This window comes from Saccopteryx bilineata, chromosome 12 (genome assembly GCF_036850765.1).
Source record: "Saccopteryx bilineata isolate mSacBil1 chromosome 12, mSacBil1_pri_phased_curated, whole genome shotgun sequence".
NCBI classification, from domain to species: Eukaryota; Metazoa; Chordata; class Mammalia; order Chiroptera; family Emballonuridae; genus Saccopteryx; species Saccopteryx bilineata.
Window position 1 is genome coordinate 23297374 of NC_089501.1, and position 24952 is coordinate 23322325.

Below are 24952 nucleotides of genomic sequence, written 5' to 3' on the forward strand. Positions count from 1 at the left end.
AACTACTTCCCTAACCAAACCTTCCCAGTATATTTAACTTCAGGAAAGCATTAGCAGTGCAGAAAGAAGTGCCTGTCAAAGGATACTGCCAATAATAATTTGGTCTACAAAGCTTAAGAATCCATAATACGTAAGAGGCTTAAATATCTGTCCACAACTAACCACCTTACTTATTATTCCCACCACTCACCCTGTTCAGACTCCATTCCTCCTTGCAAGCTGGTTTCTCTTACTGGAACAAGATCACTGCCTGTGCCCCACCAGACTGTTAACACATTCCTCTTTCAAGTCAGACCAGTAAAATTTCAAGAAAAGGTCAGCTGCTTGACCTGATTACTATGCCCCTCCTTCCCTCATAGGTTTCACAATTTCTCTTTCCCCAAAACGTATTTCTTCCTAGAGGGTTACAGGTCTTCCCTGAGGGGGATCCTCTGTTATTCCTGTCCAAGTCCAGTTTATTAGTGCCTAGGCATTTAGTTGGTAAACAGTAGTAGGTAGGCTTGCAGACATGGAAGTGAGGGAAAACAGGGTGAGAAGGGATCGATGTAGATTTTCTCTCAAGGTACTTTTGGTTGGAAAGTTGGTTGTACGAAGCAAATGTTATTTAAGCAAGAACATTTAATACATAGGTAGTGAGAACGATTATGAAGGCTCTTGGGAATATTACCCACACATCAGCAAACCAAAACAGAAAACTTGGCCATCCCACAAATCCTGCCTGTTTCGGAAACGCAGTATAACGAGTCAGCCAAATCTCCGAACCCCAAGCCAACTCTAGGTTTCTCAATCCACACAAGGATGACCTTGGCCCCAGCCAGTCCAATGAACGTTTTCTGTTTACTTTTTCTTTATTCTTTGTCCTAAAAGAGCTTTGGGCCTTTCGCCCCATTTTGCATTTGTTTGCATCAGCTAAATTGTTTTCTTTAGTCACTTATTATAATACTTAACACGGGGCCTGGGAAGTATTCCTAATTTAAATTAGTGCGTTGAAATAATGTCTCCCAATCCAGCTATTTCTCTCCCCGTTCTGAAGAGTTTTTCCTACCCGCTCTCTCATCAGGTAAAGTTCGGCGACAGCGCTGGGCACTGCGTCCCCACGCCCAGCAGAGGGCAGCGGGCTGCAGGGCGGCTCGGCTACGGCCTCGCCGGCCGGCCCGGCCCGGTTTAGAGTTCAAATGGAAAAACCCTACAGTCCATTATACAGCGACACAGCGTCGTGCTCGCGTTCTCTCCTAGAGGACACTTGAAGTACAGCCCCTACGGCCAAAGTCCTGGAGGGACCCCAGCTGCGACTTCCCTTCCGCTCCCCGCGCCGCCGTCGCTCCCCCCGCGCGACCTTCTTCCCCGACCCCATGAGCCCCTCTTCCGGCCGGCTCCCCGCGCTTCCGGCTCCGACGCGCCCCTCTTCCGGCTCCCTGCGCACTCGCCCCCGACGCGCCCCTCTTCCGGCTCCCCGCGCCTCGGTCCCGGCGCCCTCGCCGCCGACGCGCCCCTCTCCCGGCCCCCCAGGCCTCGGGTCCCCGCGCCTCGCCCTCCGCCGCCTCGAGTCTACCTGTGTCCTGCCTGGTGTCCCGAGGAGCCGAGACCCGTGACTCCTCCTGTACGTGCTTCGCGTTCTCGGCTCTCAGGCGCAGAGCTGGTGCAGCGATGCTGCCCAACCCCGTTCATTTTCGGGCTCCGATGTTAATTTCGGAAATATGGAAATGATAAATGCTAACTTGAATGGCCACAGAGAAGATCCACAGTATTTGATGGCCGTGAACTTGGGTCGATGAGTACCCACAAAATTGGCAAAAAAAAAAAAACACCTTATGTGGCCTGAGTGAAAATGTGGCCTCAGAAAACCGGAAGAGGTCGAGCACACGAGGTTGCGTGAATGTCAGCGCGAATCAATGTATTTCTCTCGCAGGCACTAGGCTGCCCGCCTTTGCAGGATTATGTCAGCCTCCCTCACAATTTTGCCACAACATTAGGACAAGGAGGAACAACCCTTAAAATCTGGGAATAAAATTGCCCACCATCCATGCAGAACTGGAGCACCAAAATATAAGTGAAACTGAATGAAAGAAAAATATTCATTTTCTTGCATAGACCTGTGTTTACTGTTTATAGCTTGAAACTTATACGTGCTATGTGTGCTTACTTTTCTTTCCTTTGTGAATATGTATGTTCCAAATTGTAGTTTGTGATATGAACCGTTTCATATATTTTTATTAATGCTTTGAAAATTATACATTCTGATTTTCATTCTACCGCGGTTACTTAATTTTCCCAAGAATCTCCATCAAAGTATTTGTTTTTACCAACACAAAGTATAAAATTTTTGTTTACTCATTACTTTGTAAAATAATTTATTATACTTTCTCTTCCATCTTCTTTTCTCTTTGTTTTAATTATATAATCTGGTATTTGTGCCCTATTTTACATTACAAAAATTTTCTACATTATGGTCATTTTTTTTCACTAATTTTTCCAAATGTTGCATTTCATTTTCTAGACCATATTTAAATTACTTCAAACTTAATCATATGTTTAAAAACCATTGGTTGTTTTATAGACCTACTTCAACCCTTCATTTTGTTTACCTCTTATTTGGTTACAAAAGGGCTTAAAATTAGTGGGGGGGGGTTTGTTGTTTGCTTTTTAAATTTTTTCCCATTTGTCGGTTTTCAAAGGCTATGCAGATTTGAAATTGTCTTTTGCTTTCCCACAAGAACTTCAATTGACTAGTGATCAATTCTTAGACCGTAACCTAGTGGTTCTCAACCTTTTTGAAGTCAGGGCACATTTAAAATCTTACAAATAACTGTAGGTGCACTATATACAAATTTATGATAAATATGTTATAATAAAGTCAAATATTAAAGAGAAATATATAAAGTCCAAGCGTGCTTTTATGGTAATTAAACAAAATAAATACAACAAAATTAAATTTCTTCTGACATTAAAAACATTTTTATGTTACATTTTTTTATGCTTTTTAGAATTTGTAAAAAAAAAGGGGGGGGTTAAAAAAATTTTAAAAACAACAAAAAAAGTTATCTTTTTATATTATATAGATACATCCTTAGTAAGATTTAGTAAATTCAGCAGGTCCCGGCACGAATGTGTTAAGTTTTTTCATTCTTGTGATTATGAGAAACATGAGCCTGATGTGTCCTAGCGATTTCTTCAATGTTTAGGCATATATTTGAAAGGCGAACTCTCATTTCCTCTCAATACATTGAAGAATTCCATTCCTCTCTTTTTACTTTTGTGTTGAGTGCAGAAAAACCCCACCATACATATCATCTTAACTTCACACCAAAGGATAGAAGAAACTTGCTTCCAGTCTTTTCCAGGGAACATGGGGGTAGTGTAAACAATCTAGCACCACAGCTTAACAGCCTTTTGCAACCTAATCAGGCAAGTGAGGTGGGCAGTTGGGCAGACTGTCAGCTTACAGCCAATTCCTCACACCTCTGTCCCCCAAAAATCTAAACTCCAAAAACCCTCTTGGTTTTTTGGTCCCCAACAGGCACATATTTCTCTGGAATACCATAGGGCACACCTGGAAATCTTCTAGGGTGCACCAGTGTGCCCTGGTGCAAACTTTGAGAACCATTGCCATAACCTCTCCCTTTTCTCTAGACCATACTCTTTTTTTCTACTAGAGGACAGGCCTGACGCTAACCTGATATTTGCTCTTTTATTTGAAAAAAAAAAATCCTCTTTTCTCCTAAGTGTTGGTAAGACTTCTGTGCTATTCTTGTAATGTTATAGATTACATTATATTTTGTTATAGATTACAAAATATTATCTTAAGTTTATATCTATTTTTAATGATTATAGGTGGGCCGAATAGACATTTTCATTGATATATGCATATTTTATTTTCTCCCTGAGGAAAGTTTTCCTGTTACTATTATTATTTTTTGCAGTAATACCTCAACTGAAGTGAGCTTTCTATTTCTAGCTCCCATTTTTACATCATTGTAGACCCCTTTTTAAATTCTGCATTACATAGTTTTTTTTAGTGGGGGAGATGAATAATGAAGAACTAAAATAGTAAATATGTAATAGAATATTAATAGATAATAATACCATGAGAACATATAGAGCATGGTCAACATAGTGTTGGAAGTTAGCATTTTAGGCTGAAGGAAGAGGTGTATTTTGTACACTGCTAACAAAAATTAGGGGATAAGGAAACGTGGAAATACTCCACGTTCAGCCTCTTGTATAGTGCATTTTCACTAATGAAATAAAAGTTGGTTTTGCATCTCACTTGCATAATCAAACGACTTTCTTTAACTTGTCGTTTGCTTTTCTGATCTTCTTGTTTAATTAAAAAAATCAAATGCTTCTTTTTCTATCACTTCATATTCATTTCGAAATATCCTCTAATTTTTGTGAGCAGTATATTTACGCATTCCTGTTCTTTGTGACAAATATCAAAGTTACTCAAGCATCGTTGGGCATGCAGTCTCTTTAGGAGCTAGGTAAATGTGTTGATTCCTGGCTCCACTTCAAGATACATGATTCTGAGGAGGGGTCCTTAAGTCAAATGTTGAGAAACAAGGATGTGATGCCTATACTTAGATTATACACTTGAAAAAATTTTATTTTTATTTTTTTAGTCAGAGAAAGGGATAGATAGGGACAGACAGACAAGAACGGAGAGAGATGAGAAGCATCAATCATCAGTTTTTCGTTGCAACATCTTAGTTGTTCATTGATTGCTTTCTCCTGTGCCTTGACCATGGGCCTTCAGCAGACCGAGTAACCCTTTGCTCGAGCCAGCAACCTTGGTCCAAGCTGGTGAGCTTTTTTTTTGCTCAAACCAGATGAGCCCACGCTCAAGCTGGCGACCTCAGGGTCTTGAACCTGGGTCCTCTGCATCCCAGTCCTACACTCTATCAACTGCGCCACCGCCTGGTCAGGCGAAAAAAATTTTTGAATGTTGGCTATCCCCTTGTGACAGACAGCCTTTTGCTGTCTGTGTGTTTTTAATTCAGCTTTATATTCATGTGTTCTAATCTGTTGTTTATGGCCTTGCCACAATAGAATGAGCTTTTTAGAGATTTTCCTTAGGAAATGCAGAACACTTTTTTCACTCTTCATGGGGGGAGGGATGGAAGAAAAAAGAAACAAGAGAAATAGATTTTGAATATCATGCTTTTCTCCCTTTATTCTCTGTTTTGTAACTCAAAAGCCAACAATTTGTTTCCTCTGTATTCACTGTAACCTTTCCCCAGAGACTATACATGGCTTAGACTGATTGGGAATAATTTCCTTCATTCTTTCTCTCCTCCTTTCCTTCTTATTTCTTTTGATAATATATTCAATTTGTGTTTTTTACAATGTCATATAAAATATACTGGAACAAATGTCTCAGACTGTCAACAGTTGTCAATTCCAAATTATGGAAATGCAGTGTTTGTTATATTATTTAAACATCCTTACATGTTTTCAAATTTTGGAAGATGAATGAAGAATGTATAATAATATGGTAGAATGCTCAAAATATAGCATTAATTTTTAAAGTCTATATATATACACACACATATATATATACTATCATACACTACATATGTACTATATCCACACACTTGTATGTATATATGTGTGTTTATATTTTAGAAAAAAGAAAATATACCAAAATGCTAATGGTTTTATTTGAACTTTTTTTCTTTATACTTTTATGTATCTGTCAACAACTACCATAAAATTTATTACTTCTGTTTTTGGGAAAAAAGCAAAACTACCATCATTTATAAAAATAAAAAATTCCAACCGATGGAAATTGAATTATTAGGCTAGAGAAGCTCTTCTTTAGCTTCCAGCATGACACCAAATTGCTGGATATAGTCAGCCTTTGTTCCTCCTTATAAGATTGAACTTGCTCCCTAGCAAAGAAGGGTGTTTGTGTTTCTCCCTTGAAAAAAACTGTGTGGCATGGTGAAAAGCTGTGATCCTACAGACAGGAGACTCCAGACTTCAGCAATTTGTTTCAAGGGGAGCTTCAATACAAAAACTACCCTATATCTCAGAAAGGGCTTTACTCTGCCAGCTATTAAGGTATAATTGACAAATAGAATCATATAAATACATATTTAAGGTGTCCAACTTGATATACATTGTGAAATGATTACCACAATAATGCTAATTAATATATCCAGCAACTCACAGCTACCATTTGTGTGTGTGTGTCGTGAGAACAAAGATTTACCCTCATAGCAAATTTCAAGTGTACAATACACCCTGTTAACTAGAATCACATCCCTGTGCATTAGATCTCTAGAACTTACTCATCTTGCATAACTGAAATTTTGTACTCCTTGACCAACATCTCCCTGTTTCTGCCTCCCACCAAACCCTAGCAATCACCATTCTACATTCTGCTTTCACTATTTTAGATTCCACTTCCACATATACATGAGATCGTGCAGTATTTTTCTTTCTGTCTGTCTTATTTCACTTAGCAGAATGTCCTCCAGGTTCATCCATGTTGTTTCAATGGCAGTATTCCTTTTATTCTTTTTTTAAGGCTGAATAATATTCTGAAGGATTTTTCTTTTTCTTTTTCTTTTTCTTTTTTCTTTTTTTTTTTTTTTTTTTTGTATTTTTCTGAAGCTGGAATCAGGGAGAGACAGCCAGACAGACTCCGGCATGCGCACGACCGGGATCCACCCGGCACGCCCACCAGGGGCGACGCTCTGCCCACCAGGGGCGATGCTCTGCCCCTCCGGGGCGTCGCTCTGCCGCGACCAGAGCCACTCTAGCGCCTGGGGCAGAGGCCAAGGAGCCATCCCCAGCGCCCGGGCCATCTTTGCTCCAATGGAGCCTCGGCTGCGGGAGGGGAAGAGAGAGACAGAGAAGAAGGGTGCGGGGTTGTGGGGAAGCAAATGGGCGCTTCTCCTATGTGCCCTGGCCGGGAATCGAACCCAGGTCCCCCGCACGCCAGGCCGACGCTCTACCGCTGAGCCAACCGGCCAGGGCCTGAAGGATTTTTCTTAAAGCAGCAAAACACCCTTACTTTTCTCTTGTTTATGTAATTGAATGAAGCTTATAGTTCCACAGGTATGGTGAGCCTGGGAACAGACTAAAGTTTATTGTGCACGCAGCTTTGTGCTCAGATTGAGAATGTCTTGACTTCTCATTTTCCTTAACTTCCTTAATACAAGTTTCGAACACAAATGGAACATGGTTCTATGTCTGAGAAAAATGCTTAAACTAATTCGTGCATGAGATTTCAAAACAGAACAAAACACTTTCTATGTAGATTGCTTCTTGAGAGATTGATCAAAAATTTCTGAAGAATGCCTCCTACTGTCTTTCTTCTGTGAAAGCTGAATTTCATTTGACTAAGAAAGATTTGCTTTTTTCTTTTCAGTATTCTTCAGTATATACTATGGAGTTGATAATAAAAAATGTTTCTCATTGAATAAGAACAAATGGGTCCCTGGCCAGTTGGCTCAATGGTAGAGCGTTGGTTTGGCGTGTGGATGTCCTGGGTTCGATTCTCATCAGGACACACAGGAGAAGCACCCATCTGCTTCACCCCTCCACCTCTCACTTTTCTCTCTCCCCTCTCTAAAATTTATAATTCAAAAAAGAACAAATGTATGGCAGAACAATGTCAGGAGCAATACTGTTTTTGACTTTCCACTCCTCACCTTGTAAAAACATACTTCCCCCTAGTGGCAGTTCTCATGTATAACATAAGTCTAGAAATTTATTGGGCTAAGAAATCGGTGCCTGGTAATACAATTCTTTAATCTGAAATACAACTTTTCCTAAAATTAATATCCTGGAAAGTAGCATACCATGTCCTTTTTAAACTGATTTTCGTAGGTGTATAGTGTTGTTGCAACTTCTGCTGCTGCTGATTTTTACAATTGATTTTCAATTTGCAGGGCTCTCTGCCTTTTTGGCTTAATTTGGATGCTAATGCAATACTTTTGTTCAAGTATCTTATTAGCAGAGAAATATATGAATTACTTTTCTTTAAGTCAAAGCAGATTCACAAGGACAATATATACTGCTCATAAAAATTAGAGGATATTTAAAAATGAATACAAAGGTATAAAAAAGCATTTAACTTTTTCTTATTAAACAAGAACATCAGAAAAGCAAACACAAGTTAAAGAATGTTGTTTGATTATGCAAATGAGCTGCAAAACCAACTTTTATTTCATTGGTGAAAATGCACTATACAAGAGCCTGAAAGTACGGAGTATCTGCACGTTCCCTATTCCCCTAATTTTTGTGAGCAGTTTACAATTAACTGGAATTATGATGGACTTTGTTGTAAGACAAAGTATTATTTTGAAAAATAACTTTTAAAAATTTCATTTTGGAGTAGGTGATACATGTATACCTACTCCAAAAGTTAAATGGTACGGAATAATATACAGTAAAAAGTTTTCTTTCCCTCCCTCTTTTTCAGAACTGCTTGGTTTTCTATCCAGAGACAACTCTTACTAAATTAATTTTTTGTATTTCCAGAGATTGTCCACTCACACACATTATTTGTTATATGTATTAAACATGTACATGCATATGTGTTTTATGTATTCACCTAGAAATATATGCATTATAATGCATTATAGATATACATTATAAGTAAATACATAATTATGAGTATATGTATACATACAAACATATATTTATAGTGCATTCATTCAAAGGAATATTATGCAGTCATAAATAAAAGAATAGGGCACTACTTCATACTGAAATGGAATTACCAACAATATAAACTTGAAATATATATATATACATAAAATATTTGTATTTTTATGTAATGTGTGTATACATGAGCTAGCAAAAGTAGATTTACAGTTGTGAGTCAATTTACAGTTGTCAATGAACAAAACAGTGTATTCCTGTGTTGTTATATATTTATTAATTATTGTATTATTTATTATTAACCTACTTTTGCCCACTCCTGTCCATATACATCTGTGTATATATACAATTATATGCTTTTTCTTACCCAAATAGTATCACTCTAAATATCCTGTTCAGCACCTTGCTGTTCTATTATATTTTTATTTGATAATATATATTTCTGAGGCGCTTCTGCAGAACAAGCCTTGAGGTGATAAGCCAGCCAGAAGAACCTGACAGTAGAAGAAAGAGGGATAAAAGGACACCGTTGAGAGCTGGACAGAGGCTAGGCAGAGGGTCATAATTTCTAGTAGGCCAAATGTGGACCTAAAGAAGTCTGGTATGGGCTATAGTGAAAGAGATTCTGTCTAACAAGATCCGTTGAAGGAGTAAAGTGACCCAGTAGAGAAGTGGATACTAAAATTCCAGGTCAAGGAGGAGAGGCAGAACATCTAGATGAAGGGTGTTTTTCAGCACACACTGAGGTCTTCTGTAGGTTGATCTCTGAGAAATCAGACTGCGACATTTTTTTTTTTTAGTCAAGACCATGCATATTGATAGAGGACTCAAAAGTTAGGAATTTAGCTTCAGTAAGAGTAGCTTTTAGTTGTAATTAATACGGGTTAGGAAATAGTTAATTTGCTTGCTATTCTTTTTTTTTTTTCCTTGCTATTCTTTCTTAATGACTCCCAGGTCTTCCCCTTTGAAATGCAGTGAAAAGTTTATTTTTTCAGGAAAGTCTACATTGGCGTGGGACCTGAAGATTAGAAAACTGTAAGTCACAATAGTTGTTTTTAAAAGCCTACTCACAGAGTTTTCTGTGAAAAGTTAAGGCCTATAAATTAATTAGAAACTTAGTTCATCAATCTTCCATCTTTACTTTGTCTCCTACGGAAACTGGGAATCTTTTTCAAAGATAATTCCCAGAAACAGATGGTCTCAGAGGTGCCAGGTCCTGGCTTGTTTCTCAGAGACACCTGACCTCAGCTGTCTTGAAGATTTGCCAAGGACACCAAATGGGCCGATGCTAATTGGACCTTTGTTAACATCAGAACAACTTGTCCGGAAGACGTTCCTGCCCACCAAACCCCCACCTCCTGCACATTATTACATGACTAACTGCATGAACTTTACGCCTTGCACCATTACCAATAGCCCCTGAACCTTATAAAAGTTACGCCTGTGAAAGTGTAAGGCAAGATTTGATACATTGCTAAGGTCCCTGCTTTCTCAACTTGCTGGCAATCTGAACCGAAGACGCTTTTATACCACTCAGAACCGGTTTCTGTGACTTAGCAACAATGAGCAATTTGAACCCCGGCTTTTTCCTGTAACAATAGGTTATGCTAAGAGCAACACCACAACATTACAGCAATACCTGGCTCTGCTCTTTACCCCTGATTCCCTTTTCTCAGGCTTGGCTCCGGAAGTGTCTAAGCAGTGTGTCCTCATAAATGAAGTAGGGGAGGAAAGAGAGAAGCAGGTCCGTGGGTTTTTCTTGATCTTGGGAAGGAAAAGTTTTACACAGAAGGGGAACATAGAGTGTAGGTATTGCAAAGAAAAAAAAAGAAGAAAGAAAGAAAATGTTTGTTTTTTATCTTAGAGTGACTGGGAAGCTGGAATATCTGTCTGATGTTGTTTTTAGGAGTAAAGAACTTGTGCACAGCTTAGCTTCTCCTCGGGCAATAGCTGAGTATAAGAGTAGCATTTGTCTTACATTCCACTGAGTTATAGTTACACAGATCAGATAAATATCTCTGGTGGCCGCAAGGATGGTAATATAAGAGGTTCTTGAACTTTCTTCTTCCCACGAACATACTAAATGTACACCTACATAGGCACCAATTCCCTCTGAAAGAAATCCAGACACTCAGAAACCAGCTGAGTGACTTCTATCCATCAGGCGAACAAGACACCCCTACATGGAACCAGAGGAAAGGCTGAGGCACACTCTTGCCGTTGGCACAGCACCATATAACCAGGAGGGAACCTCTAACTTCCAGCTTCTCCCTGACAAAGGAAGGGCTTGGCCCCCACAGCAAGTGCACCAACTTGTAAGATTCTCACCCGAGGCATGGTTCCCCAACACACCTAATTCTGAAAATCAATCAGGCTTGCATCGCCAGGACCCCACGAGACTGTCAAAGAAGCAATTCTTAATGGGCACAGAGGCTCTCAATGCGGCTATCTCCCCCTCCCCCACACCAGAGCTCTGTGTGGAGGCAACAGGCAAAACAGAAATGAATGAATGAATGAATAAATAAATAAATAATGTTCATCTTCCAATCTTTCCTGAATGGGGTCTTTTTGCGTACTTTAAAAACCTGTTGCCAATGTCATCCTGTTAAAGTTAATTTTCTAAATAAAATTTAAAAATAAAAAAAAGATAATTAAAAGAAGCATATTTAACATTAAAAAAATACCACTATTGCCTAAGGGTCTCCAAGAGTCAGGCTTCTCATTTCTCACACATATCAAGGGCTAACTGTGGTCCTCCTAGGAGACCAGGGGAGCCAGAAGACACCTACCTCTTCCGACCTCTCAGACTGCTGCCTGTCCCAAATCACCAGGATCTCCATACAAAGAGCTTATACATCCCAGCTCTCAGCTTTTGCAGCTGAACCCAAGGAGCATGTCCTCAGCCTACTTGACTCTGATAACCAAAGAGACTTCCATTTATGAGTCCCACAGAACTATAGCAAACAGAAAAAGTTTTTAATGGGCTTAGGATCCCTCCCCTTCCCACAGCTATATACCCAGGCCATCACAGAAGGACGAGGGAAAAACAGCCCCTGCCAGTTTCTCCCTGGAAGGAGTAAACTACATACTTTCTCCTTCTGCTCTCTGGGGTTCAGGTTCCAACCAGGCTACATCTAGGCGCTGACTGGAATCTTCCCTTTCTGGACACTGATGGGCCTTAGAACACCCTCAACTACTGGGGGCCACGAAGAAGGCAGCTTGCACAATCACAGTGTTTTCAGACAATCAGGATCATGGGCCAGACTAATTGATGAGGCTCATATACAGTCATCCCTCATCATATCGCGGTTCACTTTTCGCGGTCTCACTGTATCACGGATTTTTAAATTGTATATTTTTAATTTTGTATCATGCATTTTTCGCTATATTATGGGATTTTGCAGTATATAGATATTTCTATGTATTTGTTATTTTAACTATTTTTGTGGTAAAATAAGCAAAATAAGTGTAGGAAAGGTTAATAACAATGTGGGAAAGGTTTATAAGAGTGTGTGGGGGGTTTATAAAGCCTTTAAATATATATAAGTAATAAAATAAATATAAGGTCACTAATACATGGATTTTCGCCTATCGCAGGGGCTTCTAGAACCTAACCCCTGCAATAGACGAGGGACCACTCTAAACTAGACTACACTGTCAAGAGTGGGAGAGGTAGCTGTTTTAACTAATTTTCAGAAATCAACACTGAGTCAAAGAAAATAAGAGATAAAGGACTATGCTTCAAACAGAAGGACAAGCTAAAACTCCAGAAGCAGATCTTCATGAAATGGGTTGAAGTGATTTAACTGATAGTGAGTCAAAATAACAGTCATAAGGATACTAATCAAGATCAGGAGAACAATGCATAAACAAAATGAAAATTTCAACAGGGGATAGAAAATAGAAAGAAAGTGCCGAACAAAAATCACAGAGCTAAAGAATACAATAATTAATATTTCAACAGCAGACTATATCAAGTGGAAGAAAGGATGAGTGAATTTAAAAGCAAGGAAGTGGAATTAATCTAATTAGAGGAGCAAAAAGAAAAGAAAAACCAAATAGAAAAAGTAAAGATAGGCTACATATTGTCATAAAAAAGACAAGATAAGTGTTAGCAAGGAGAAAAGGGAACATTTGTACACTGTTGTTGGGAATATAAGTTGGTGCAACCACTGTGGAAAACAGTACATGTAGCGATTCTTCAACAAATTAAAAATAGAGCTACCATATGATCTAGTTTTCCGATGTCTGGGTATTTATCTAAAGGAAATGCGAACAGGATATTGAAGAGATATCTGCACTCTCTTGTTCATAGTAGCATTGTACTCCAAGATATTGAAACAATCTAGATGTCTGTATGTGGATGAGCAGACAAAGAAGGTGTGGTATATGTATATACAAAGTGGAATATTATTTAGCCATGAGAAAGAAGGAAATCCTGCATTTGCAACAACGGGGATGAATCCGAGAGAATTATAATAAACAAAGTAAATCAGACTTATCTGTGGACTGTAAAAAAGCCAAACTCATAAAATGAAAACTAGAATGGTGGTTACTAGGACTGGGGGATGAGGAAAAGGGGGAAATATTGGTTATAAGGTATACTGCTCAGTTTTATAGAATATATAAGTTCTGGAGATTTAACATATCACATGGTGACTATATCTAATAATACTGAATTTTTTACTTGAAATTTGCTAAGAAATAGACGTTGTGATCTGACCACACAGACATCCATACACACAAAAGGTAACTATGTAAAAAGATGGACAATTAGTTTAACTGTGGTAATCATTCACAATGTATGTGTATTTCAAAGCATCAGACTATATACCGTAAATTTGACAATTTTTATTTGTAAATACCTCCATTAAGTTGAGAGAAATAAAAAGTGATAATGACATCTTCAACTAGGACTATTGAATTTCTATTTTTCTTTCTTTCTTTTTTTTTTTCAGAGACAGAGAGAGAATCAGAGAGAGGGATAGATAGGGACAGACAGACAGGAATGGAGAGAGATAAGAAGCATCAGTCATCAGTTTTTTGTTGCAACACCTTAAGTTCAGGGGTCAGGAAACTATGGCTCGTGAGCCAGATGTGGCTCTTTTGATAGCTGCATCTGGCTCGCAGACAAATCCTTAATAAAAATAATAATGTTAAAAATATAAAACATTCTCATGTATTACAATCCATTCATTTCCTACTGCTCACGTTCATGGTTGCGGGTGGCTGGAGTCAATCACAGCTGTCCTCTGGACAACACCAAATTTTTATTGGATAATGTGTAAGGTACACTTGTCGCTGTATAGCTCTCACGGAATTACATTTAAAAATATGTGGTGTTTATGGCTCTCTCAGCCAAAAAGATTCCTGACCCCTGCCTTAGTTGTTCATTGATTGCTTTCTCATATGTGCCTTAACAGACCGAGTAACCCTTTGCTCCAGCCAGCGACCTTGGGTCCAAGCTGGTGAGCTTTGCTCACACCAGATGAGCCCGCGCTCAAACTGGACACCTCAGGGTCTCGAACCTGAGTCCTCGGTTCGAGAAGGCCCACGGTACTCTAAATTCCAATTTGTCTTATATTAGTGTAGGCATTTCAGTTTTCTTATTATTACTGTTACATGATAAATATTTTCCATCTTCTTACTTCCAACCTATGTGTATCTATAAATCTAAACTTTGTCTACGCTAGACAACATAGTTGGTTCTTGTTTTTTCATCCAATGTGACAATCTGTCTTTTTATTGGATTAACTCACTCACATTTAATGTTATTATTGATATAGTTATAGCTGCAGTTTGACTTTTTGTTTTCTGTGTCCTATTATTTTCTATTGAAAGACTTCTTAGTTTTTTACTAATGAATATTTCCTAGAGTTTTACATTTTACATTTACATTTTACATTTTACATTTACAGCTTCATTAGTTATTAAAGAAATGCAAATCAAAACTACAATGAGATACCACCTCACCCCTGTTAGATTAGCTATTATCAACAAGACAGGTAATAGCAAATGTTGGAGAGGCTGCGGAGAAAAGGGAACTCTCATCCACTGTTGGTGGGACTGTACAACCATTATGGAGGAAAGTATGGTGGTTCCTCAAAAAACTGCAAATAGAACTACCTTATGACTCAGCAATCCCTCTACTGGGTATATACCCCAAAACCTCAGAAACATTGATACGTAAAGACACATGTAGCCCCATGTTTATTGCAGCACTGTTCACAGTGGCCAAGACATGGAAACAACCAAAAAGCCCTTCAATAGAAGACTGGATAAAGAAGATGTGGCACATATACACTATGGAATACTACTCAGCCATAAGAAATGATGACATCAGATCATTTTCAGCAAAATGTTAAGATCTTGATAACATTATACGGAGTGAAATAAGTAAATCAGAAAAAACAAGAACTACATGATTCCATACATTGGTGGAACATAAAAACAAGATTAAGAGACATGGACAAGAGTGTGGTGGTTACCAGGGGTGGGGGGAAGGAGGACGCAGGAGGGAGGGAGGGAGAGAGTTAGGGGGAAGGGGAGGGGCACAGAGAACACTAGATAGAGGGTGATGGAGGACAATCTAACTCTGGGCGAGGGGTATGCAACATAATTTAATGACAAGATAACCTAGACATGTTTTCTTTGGATATATGTACCCTGATTTATTAATGTCATCCCATTAACATTAATAAAAATTTATTTTAAAAAAAGAATAAAATAATGATATATCAAAAGGTAGTTTATTATTTCATGCATTTAAAACTTTTATAAGAATGGCCCTGGATGGTTAGCTCAGTGGTAGAGCATCAGCCCGGCATGTGGAGGTCCCAGGTTTGATTCCTGTCAGGGCACACAGGAAAAGCGCCCATCTGCTCTCCACCCCTCCAGTTATCCTCCTGCAGCCATGGCTCAATTGGTTTGAGTGTATTAGCTAGAGCACTGGGGATGGCTCTGTGGAGTCTCTACCTCAGGCACTAAAAATAGCTCAGTTGTGAGCATGGCCCCAGATGGGCAGAGAATTGGCCCCACATGGGGTTGCTGGGTGGATCCTGGTTGGGGCGCATGTAGGAGTCTGTCTCTCTATTTCCCCTCCTCTCACTTGGAAAATAAGAAAATAAATGCTGTTTGAGACCCATGAAAAAAAGAAAAAGAATAGAAGAGGCATACAAAAATAGATTATATGAGTTTTAAAGTATTAATGAAAAAATATTAAATAATACCAAACAAAAAAATAAAATAATTATTTAAGATATTTCCATTTTGCTTCTTGATAGACGTCCTCACTTGCATTTTTTTTAACCTATGGACGGAATGAACATTACTACAAGCACTTAGAATATGCTGCTGCATAGATGAATGTTAAAAAAGAGTAAGGAATGTAAATTTGTGATTTCTACATTGGGCAGCTATCCAGGTGCCCACCTTAGAGAGAACTCTGATTACAAGTGTCATTTTAACAACTGGTTTGCCAAACTCAACAAAAAATTAGGTATCGGTTCTGCTGAACCAGTGCAAACCAGCTGAATCCCAACACTGGGAAGGGGTCGTCCATCCTTGTGCATTCATTCACCTGGGATGAGAGTGGTTTTAGCTGGGCTGTCTTTGGCTGTCTCTTTCCCTGATCACACCCAGATATTAGACTCCTTGAATTACTGGCTGATCTACTCTATTGTTTTCACAATGCCCTTGAGCGTACATTGCTCCAAAGTTTGGCACAATTACAACTGGGTCTCAATTTAGAAGTAGTTTCTGAAGCCAATGTATGAGAATGGCTCTGATCAAGGAGTGGTTTACTCAGGTATCTCTTCTGTCTCTCTCTCACAAACTCACCGGCCAAACTCTTTGGCTTCTCACTCTCACCCCAACTAACAGATCCATTGTTTGTAAGAGCATTTTTAGATTTGATCTTTCCCACACTCTGTTTCAAATAAAACTAGTTCATTTGAAAAAACTTTATAACTCTCTGTTCTCAAGCCCTACTCCTTCCCCTTAGAGAACAATCTCTTAGCCACGGAACTGGGCGTGGGGACTTACCAGTGTATGGTACGCTTATTTTAGGAGGAGCGTGGTGGGTGTAGGCAGTAGTCCGAGGTCCTCTTGTCTTGCCTCTCCCACAGTAGAACTTCCGCCCTACAAATAAGCTGGTGTGAGAGTGAACACAGCCCAGTCTTCTCAGCTGACAACAACTTGTGCAGAGCCACCGGCCTATAAATAGAGGCTAGTCGCAAGAAGGGAGTCTCTGACTTCTCATGCAGTCACCTGGAATTCAGCTTCTGCAAATACAGCCAGGGTATTTGATAAACGCTAGCAGCCTGCCCCTTGTGTAACAGTTACGTGGAGAGGAAACCCTACGTTCCTGGCTACGCCTGTCTGGAGGGAAGTTTCTCTTATGTGGAGCTGGAACAAAGGGCAGAAGAAACAGGTTGTAATTCAAACGCTCCAGATTCTCACTGATCTTATTGAATTCAATAAGAATTTGAGTAGATATTCTTGAATAAATGTCTATTTATTATATGCCCTTTACCAAGTTCCATATGCATTAAATGTTTAATTTTATTTAGCAATTATGCCTATTTGACTTGGGAATGGAACCAAGGAGTTCCTTATGCTGCCATTCCAGAAATAGGACTCCTGAAATGTGTTACTTTTAAGAGAGCATCTTTAATTAAGTTAGGAAGAAAGAGAGAAAATGATTAAAAATCTCAAAGGATAGTAATGAAATGAAAGCAAAGATTATGAAACTACTCTTTTTATGTTTTGATGCAAGCTAGGGTAGCTATAAATTCATGATAAAAAGTATAAGTTTAGAGAGACACTTTTAAATAAAGTCAACCTCTTAATAGTCTATGAATTTTAGTGTTGAAAGTAGGTAAGACCCTCGCTGGTTGCTCAATGGATAGAGCATTGGCCTGGTGTATGGATGTCCTGGGTTCAATTCCTGGTCAGGGCACACAAGAAAAGCGACTATCTGCTTCTCTATCCCTCTCTCTCCCCATGCTCTCCTTCTTCACCTCCTGCAGCCGGTGACTCAGTTGTTCCCAGAATCAGCCTCAAGTGTTAAAGCTCAGTTGATTAGAGCATTGGCCCCAGACAAGGGTTGCTGGGTGGATTCTAGTCAAAGTGCATGCGGGAATCTGTCTCACTATTACCCTTCCTCTCACTTAAAGAAAGAAAGAAAGAAAGAAAGAAAGAAAGAAAGAAAGAAATAAAGAAAGAGAGTAACAAGTTTTGATGATGAGAACAGATAGCTTTTCCCCAAATTATAAAAAATGGGGGAGGTGAGAGGTCACTATATTTTTTGAAGAAGTGAAAGGTGTGGCAATGTGTCTTGAGATTAAAAAAAAAAGAAACAGGAAAGCTGAAATGAAGGATGACAACTGGCTTTGATCTTTTTGCTGAAGCATTTACTCCCAGAAGTGTGTGTGAAAGAGAATTGCTTTAGAATGTTCCTGTGTCTTTTCTTGCCTCCCCCAAAAGCTGACCTGAACCCAAGAATTCATGTGTAAGCAGCGTATTGAAAGTGCTAGGAACATAGGTGTAGTGATATAGAAGAGAAAAGGTAGTGTCACTGAACATGCTAACAAGTTGGACAATGGAGCCTAATTCTTGGGGAAGCTCTGGCAAACAGTGCAAAATGCACATACAAGAATTCTCCCAGCCAGGGAGTGATGAGAACCAGAACACCAGTGAGTCATTGATAAATATCTCTGGAGATGTCAAATTAATTGCACTTCTGTCTTGCTGTGATCTCCAGAAAAATGAATTCTGGCAACCCATGGGTAGCTCTCTGACAAAGATGCAATGACTAGTTGTTAGAAGCCATGCTGGTATACATGGAAACCATGGTTATGGACAGGGTGTTAACTGTGCATGCTACACTAGGAATTTTTCAAACAAACTAGTCTGTGCCCTTCTCTTTCCTTTAACCACTATCCCAAGTTCTGATCATCCATGTAAAATGGCAGTATTGAGAAAAGGTGCCTGTAGATATATCACCTTTGTAAAGAGGCCCAGTAATTAACAGCCACAGCTTATTAGTTAAAGACCATAGAAGTTCAATGAGAAAAGATTTCCCCCAAACTGAACAAGTCCACAGTGGGCATGGACAAGTAGGGAGGAGAGAAGAACACTTTTTAAGGTCTTTTTGGGGGAACATAATTGTGAGTCCACAAGAAATGAATTAAAAGATTCCTGGAGTTGATGTGACAATTGCAAGAACTCATATGATCTAGTCAGCGCCATCTTTGACATAGAGTGATTTCAGGCATTCTAAGGGAAAGAGGTGAAGGTTGTGAGAGTGGGAGTTATCATGATCAGTTCTGATGAGTCATGAACTGATTTTGTTAGTTGGTGAAAGGTTAAAGAATCTAGGGATCAAAGGTGCTAAGTAAAAGGGCAGAGCTGAGATGTTTGAGCACAAAATTAGGCTAGAAAGGTAAGAGAAGTCGAAAGGGACTCTAATGTACTGAAAGAATACAGAAGGGGAAAGGAAACCAGAAGTTTTATAATCACAAAGAACAAATGCAACAAATATGGGGAAAATAAATCAGGAAGAAAGAATTAGACAGAAATGGATACTTGCAACTTAATTTTTTTATTATTAACATTTTAGATAGTGAGAAAGGGAGACCAAGAGAGAGAGAAACATTGATTTGTCGCTCCAATTATTTATGCATCCATTGGTTGTGTGTACCCTGACCAGTGTGTGCCCTGACCAGGGATTGAACCTTCAACCTTGGCATAACCAGTTAAACTACTCAGCCAGCTACTGTGATTTAATTTTCAAAGCTGAGCAATTCAAAGTGTCAGACTGTGACAGAAACGAAATGGTGATTAAAGTTTGGGAAATCTGGAACTTGAGAAATTATGAGGCCAGGATTTCTGATGAGTCATTTATATATATCATGGCAGGGGATAAAAGAAAAAAGAAAATTATCAGCCTTGTAGTAAAGTTATGAAAGAAGATGATGTGGGAGTGATGTATGTGTAACAACTGGGGAGAGATGCTGCAATAAAGATTTGGAAAAAATAACATGATTTTTCAAATTACGCATCATGTTCAAAATTCTTTTGGTATTTGACACAGAGATATAATTTGTCTTCTGTCTTGTTACCCACAACTTTAGTCTCTCTGATATGCACAGAAGAAACTCACCCAAGAGATCTTCATTAGTGTTAGCCATCATTTTAAGATTTGCTTATGTGAATGATAACTTTTTGAATTTTATAGTAAGCTCCCATTCAATAGATTTAAACTGTCACCTAAGTAATGCAGTTGAGAGAACTGACTACTCATCCAGTGAGCATTGTGTCCATAAGGCATTTGCTCCAATATGAAAACAGAAGGCTCAATCTTTAATCTATGGAGATATGTAGGGAAGCAATCTTTAAGTTTGGAACTGCACTTACCAGCAATCTAATTATTTCAGAATTATCAGTTAAGCAATGAATGACTAAAATGGAGCCTCCATTTCAATATTTCCAAGACTCTTTCCGTCTTAGGATGACCTGTCTTAGCACACTGACGATCGAGAATGGAACAAGAGAAACATGACTGTAAATTTCTAGGAGAAGGAGGAGATGACAAGCCTTGAACAAATAGTCCCAAATGTGATTATTGTTGAGAAAGAAGAAGCAGAGAGTTTTTTCTCTACATAACTTTTTAGTTTATTCTAATTGGCAATAGATGAATGAACACAAAGATTGGGATGACAGAACAAATAATTTTTCTGTCAACATCTACTTGAATTCCAAATGAATAAGCATCACACAATTTTATTTAATAGGTTATAAATATCAATATAATAAGTTTGTTGAGCACCTACTGTATATCCAAGTGGTTAGCATACACGAACTTCAGTTGGTGGTAGTAGCAAAGCAGGCTTGCTCTTTTCTGTGCAAACATGAGTTTAAGGCCCCACTCTCCCAACCCCAGACTCCCACCCCCTAAGTCTCTGCTATATAAAAGTTTTGGAGCACAGCTCCAAGGAGGTATTGTTAACTTCATTTTATACACAGGGAAACAAGTTGATTAAATCAATTGCCAAAGACCTCAACAGCTTATAAATGTAAAAGATATTATTTGAACCCAAATATTGTAGGGTTTTTTTTTTCTTTACAGTGCTTCAATAATGATTACATTTCTTCTTTATATCTATACTGAGCACTTGGCTATATATAAAAAATGTCCCCTCTCAGCTTGGTTTCTTATGTCAGTTTTTAGAGCTTCCTCTACTTCACTTTGTTTCTCTGCTCAGATTTATGTCTGAGTATTTTAAGACTGCCAGCAAACAGTTTTGATTGTGCAGCTACACAGCTTGGTTGATGCAGAGGTAGGGAGGGAGTAGTGGGTTTGAAGCTGATATTCCCAGTATTAGGTTAGATATTTCTTATTTCTGTTTTGTATTTCCTGTGTAGATCCCGGGCCAATCTGACCTCAAACACCGTCTTGGTCTGCTCTGTTTTTCAAAAGGATGAACCCCTATGCCAGCTGGTGTATTGCCAGTCACAGTTACTGGAGGGAAACTGAAGAGTGGGAGGAAGATGGAGGCCGTGGCTGTTGTCCATTTACTTGCCACAGTGTCGTAATTGGCAGCGATTTTTAAATGAGACTCCAGCTCCTGCGAGATGACCCTGAACCCCGATAAGTGCTCTGATCATGCCACTTCTGCCTTTTGTCTTTTCAGACTGAGATGGGGAAGATCATGGTTTCTCACTGTTGCTAAGCTCTGGATTGTCTCAACTGTCCTCTCTGTTGTGCTTGTCAGTTTTTCATTGCTGTTATAACCATTCCTCTGCAGAAAGTCCTATTTTAAATACTCCGATTTTTTTTGTTTGTTTTTCTGATATTTTTACATAAACCCAAAATGCTTTATATTTCATTATAAAACTCAGTTTACTTTTGAGTATATATTTAATAATGTCTTCTTAGCCAAGCTCTAGGTTTTGTAAGGGCAGACATCAGGCCTCTTCTTCACCTTGTTACTGTGTGGTGGTTGCCAGATGAAAGGTGCTTGAAAGGATGAATGAATAAACAGGACTGGCAGAAAAATTTTTCTCTCTTCAAACCATGTCAATCCCCTCCTCAGTTCTTATTGTTGTCCTGGAACAATGAGGTGAAACAACAACAGAAAAAGCAAAGCTGTTCTTAGTCCATAAGCACTGACGTATCTTCAGGTTGTTCAAGTACCAAGAAAAGTCAACTCACACACAGAAGGAAACGAGTCACATCTGTCCAAATAATTAAAATAAACGTGGAATCTTTGAATATACCAAAGGAAAAAAAAAAGAAAAAACTTCATGAAACTAACTTTAGAAACTGATAGTAGGGACACTAAACATGGTGTGGCATTTTACAACCAGAGGAAAATCAAAACGCATTACTGTTTATTTTTTTTCAGTTAGAAAGAGGGAAGAATTAAATTTGGACATTTCAGAAATCCTAAAAGGTACATTAATTTTTTTATTGTTTCTCTAGAAGTCGCAATTTGGGCAGCCTCTGCAGATTTTTCAGATGTTTTCATCACGAAAGGGCTCACTGTGTATCTTCCTGACATTTTTGGAGGACTTTCTATTCTTCTTTCTTCTCCTTCTTTATGAGGACAGCTGGAAGGCACCACAGTTAGGGAAGAGGGATTTGTCAGTTCAGTTTTGTTGCCATGATTGTGAGAAAGTAACTCAGTTCCTGCAAAAAGAAAGTGGAAGAACAAAGAAGTACTCACACTAGGCAAAAAAATCTCCTAGTCAGCACCAAAAAGCAATGAGTTGGGGATGATTTATTTGTGTAAAGAAATTGCACAACATTAAATGTTTGGATTCTTCTGGGTCCAAGTATCTGAAATGCTGCTCTGTGGTGGTCTTTTGATAAACTTAGGATAAGGGACAGAGAAATTCCAGCTGTTGTTTTTGTTTAAAATATACACACAAAGTTAAAATAGGTGAACTGCATACAGACCAGAGAACGGCATACCAGTGTGGTTCCATTTAGTACATGAGAAATGAGGCAATAGAGGCCTGTAAAAAAGAAATTCTTTAGGCTCTCCCGGTTGGCTCAGTGGTAAAATGTCAGCCCGTCATGTGGAAGACCCAGGTTCAATTCCCAGCCAGGACACAGAGAGGCGACCATCTCCTTCTCCCCTCTGTTCTCCTCCCCTTTTTCTCTCTCTCTCTCTCTTCCCCTCTGGCAGCCATGGCTCAATTGATTCAAGCACATAGGCCCAGAGGACTGAGAATGGCTCTATGACTTCACCACAGGCGCTAAAAAAGCTCTGTTGCTGAGCATGGGCCATTGAGCATCAGCCCCAAAAGGAAGTTGCCAGGTGGATTCTAGTCAGGGTGCATGTGGGAGTCTGTCTCTCTATCTCCCCTATTCTGTAATATGATTTATGAACTGGAAATATAGTTCTGTAGCTAAAGTGGGGAGAATAAGTGATACTTCAATGCTTACCAAACTACCTGCATTTCTTTATTTTTCTTGATTATAATTACAGTGGGTGTCAGAGTTTGGTAGATTGAATTATTGACTCTTTTCCTTGTCTCTCCCAGTACCCACCCCTTTGCCACGTATGTGGATGTTTCCTTTCTCTAAAGCAAAGCATCTTTCCCAGCCTCTTACTTTGGCCTATAGGATGTGAGTAGATGTAAGGCAGGCAGGCAGTTGAAATGCACTTGAGGATGTGGGTTTGACACAGAAATCTCCATATTTCTGTTTTTATTTTGGGGAGAACGTCCTTTGAGTAGCTGCTACCCTTTTTTCCTGCAATGAAAATGAACACACAGAGAAGAGCCACGGCATCTAACTGATAGATCCAGGAGTGAAATAAATGCTCATTGCTGTGATGTCACTGAGAGCCTGTGCCTCTTTTTTGAGGCAGTGATGTTGCCATCCTTAGCTGACACATAGAGGATAACACATAACACCTCTTTTTGCTGCCTAATTGCAGAATCAGTTGAAAGAGAGAGAGGAAGAGAAAAGAGTAATTGGGCAGATAGAGAGCAGATGCTATCTTTATTATAAAAGTCCTCCTTTGGAGGATTGAGCTTAGGTGTATTTGACACTGGCATTGTAATACTCACTCCTGAATCATGAAGTCCTCCTGATTCAGCTACAGCAGAACTGGCATGCAGAGGTGGAACCTTTCCCTTGATACTCTGCCAGGAGCTGGAGAGCAGAAGGCTGAGTTTGGCAGGTAGACCCCAATGGCAGGGGGATGGAAGGTTATACTGTTAAGAGTCAATGACTAGGCCATAGCCAGTTGGCTCAGGGGTAGAGTGTTGGCCTCGTGTTTGGGATATGCATAGCTAGCTCTCACTCTCAGGTTTACTTAGAAGATCATTTTCACCTCTAAAATGGACTAATTAATGCCTACTCTTCAGATTTCTATGAAGTTAAATTAAAATATAAATGAAGCACCAATACACTACCTAATATAGACTGCTCTCAACAAACCCCCTTGCCCTTATTCCTTCTCCACCCTAACCTGCTTCTGTTTATGTCTTTGTTTATCTGTTATTCCTTGTTTCTCCTCTTCCTTTCGATTTTTCTCTAAATTAATGATAATCTATACTACATTGTATTTTTACCAATTTTATGGGGTTTTTAAAATTTATAAATCCAATGCATTAAATATTTATACCCTTCTATAAATGTCAATCAAATTAAATTTCTTTAAAACATCAGTTTTGGTATGCAATTGATTTTCACTTCTTTAAGTCATTGACTTTTTTTTTCTTCTTTTCCAAATGAGAGGAGGGGCGATAGAGAAACAGACTCCCGCATGCACCCTGACTGGGATCCAACCAGCAACACCCCCCACACACCCCATCTGAGTCTGATGCTTAGTCAATTGAACTATCCTTAGCACCTGGGGCCAATGTGCTGAAACCAGTCAAGCCATGGCTGTAGAAGAAGAAGAAGAAGAAGAAGAGAGAGAGAGAGAGAGATAATGGGGAGGGATGGAGAAGCAGATGGTTGCTTCTCCTGTGTGACCTGACTGGGATCGAACCCAGGACATCCAAACACAAGGCCAACACTCTACCATTGAGCCAACTCAATGTGTGACCTGACTGGGATTGAACCCAGGACATCCAAACACAAGGCCAACACTCTACCATTGAGCCAACTGGCCATAGCCTAGTCATTGACTCTTAACAGTATAACCTTCCATCCCTCAGTATGTTTCTGTCAAATATTTTTTTGGTTATTTTATGTTTTTTTTTATTTATTCATTTCAGAGAAGAGAGAGAGAGAGAGAGAGAGAGAGAGAGAGAGAGAGAGAGAGAGAAGGTGGGGAGAAGCAGGAAGCATCAACTCCCATATGTGCCTTGACCA

At 39.2% G+C, this 24952-nt stretch overlaps 1 protein-coding gene across 6 annotated transcripts in view; it reads right to left on the minus strand.

The window, feature by feature from the left end:
• The window catches only part of ECHDC1 (ethylmalonyl-CoA decarboxylase 1), a 51408-nt gene extending 34665 nt beyond the window's left edge, over positions 1 to 16743 (minus strand). Inside the window, exon 1 of one of the 6 annotated variants that reach the window (XM_066248264.1) lies at positions 16657 to 16743. Coding sequence is in view for 2 of the 6 variants with exons in the window: in XM_066248261.1 (XP_066104358.1) it covers positions 191 to 206 (16 nt within the window). In the remaining 4 variants the exon portion in view is untranslated. Of the gene's footprint in view, positions 1 to 190; positions 1008 to 1045; positions 1361 to 1552; positions 2306 to 16656 lie in introns of those variants that run through there. The other 5 variants (XM_066248263.1, XM_066248265.1, XM_066248262.1 and 2 more) reach the window with 5 other exon arrangements.
• Positions 16744 to 24952: the final 8209 nt, after the last annotated feature.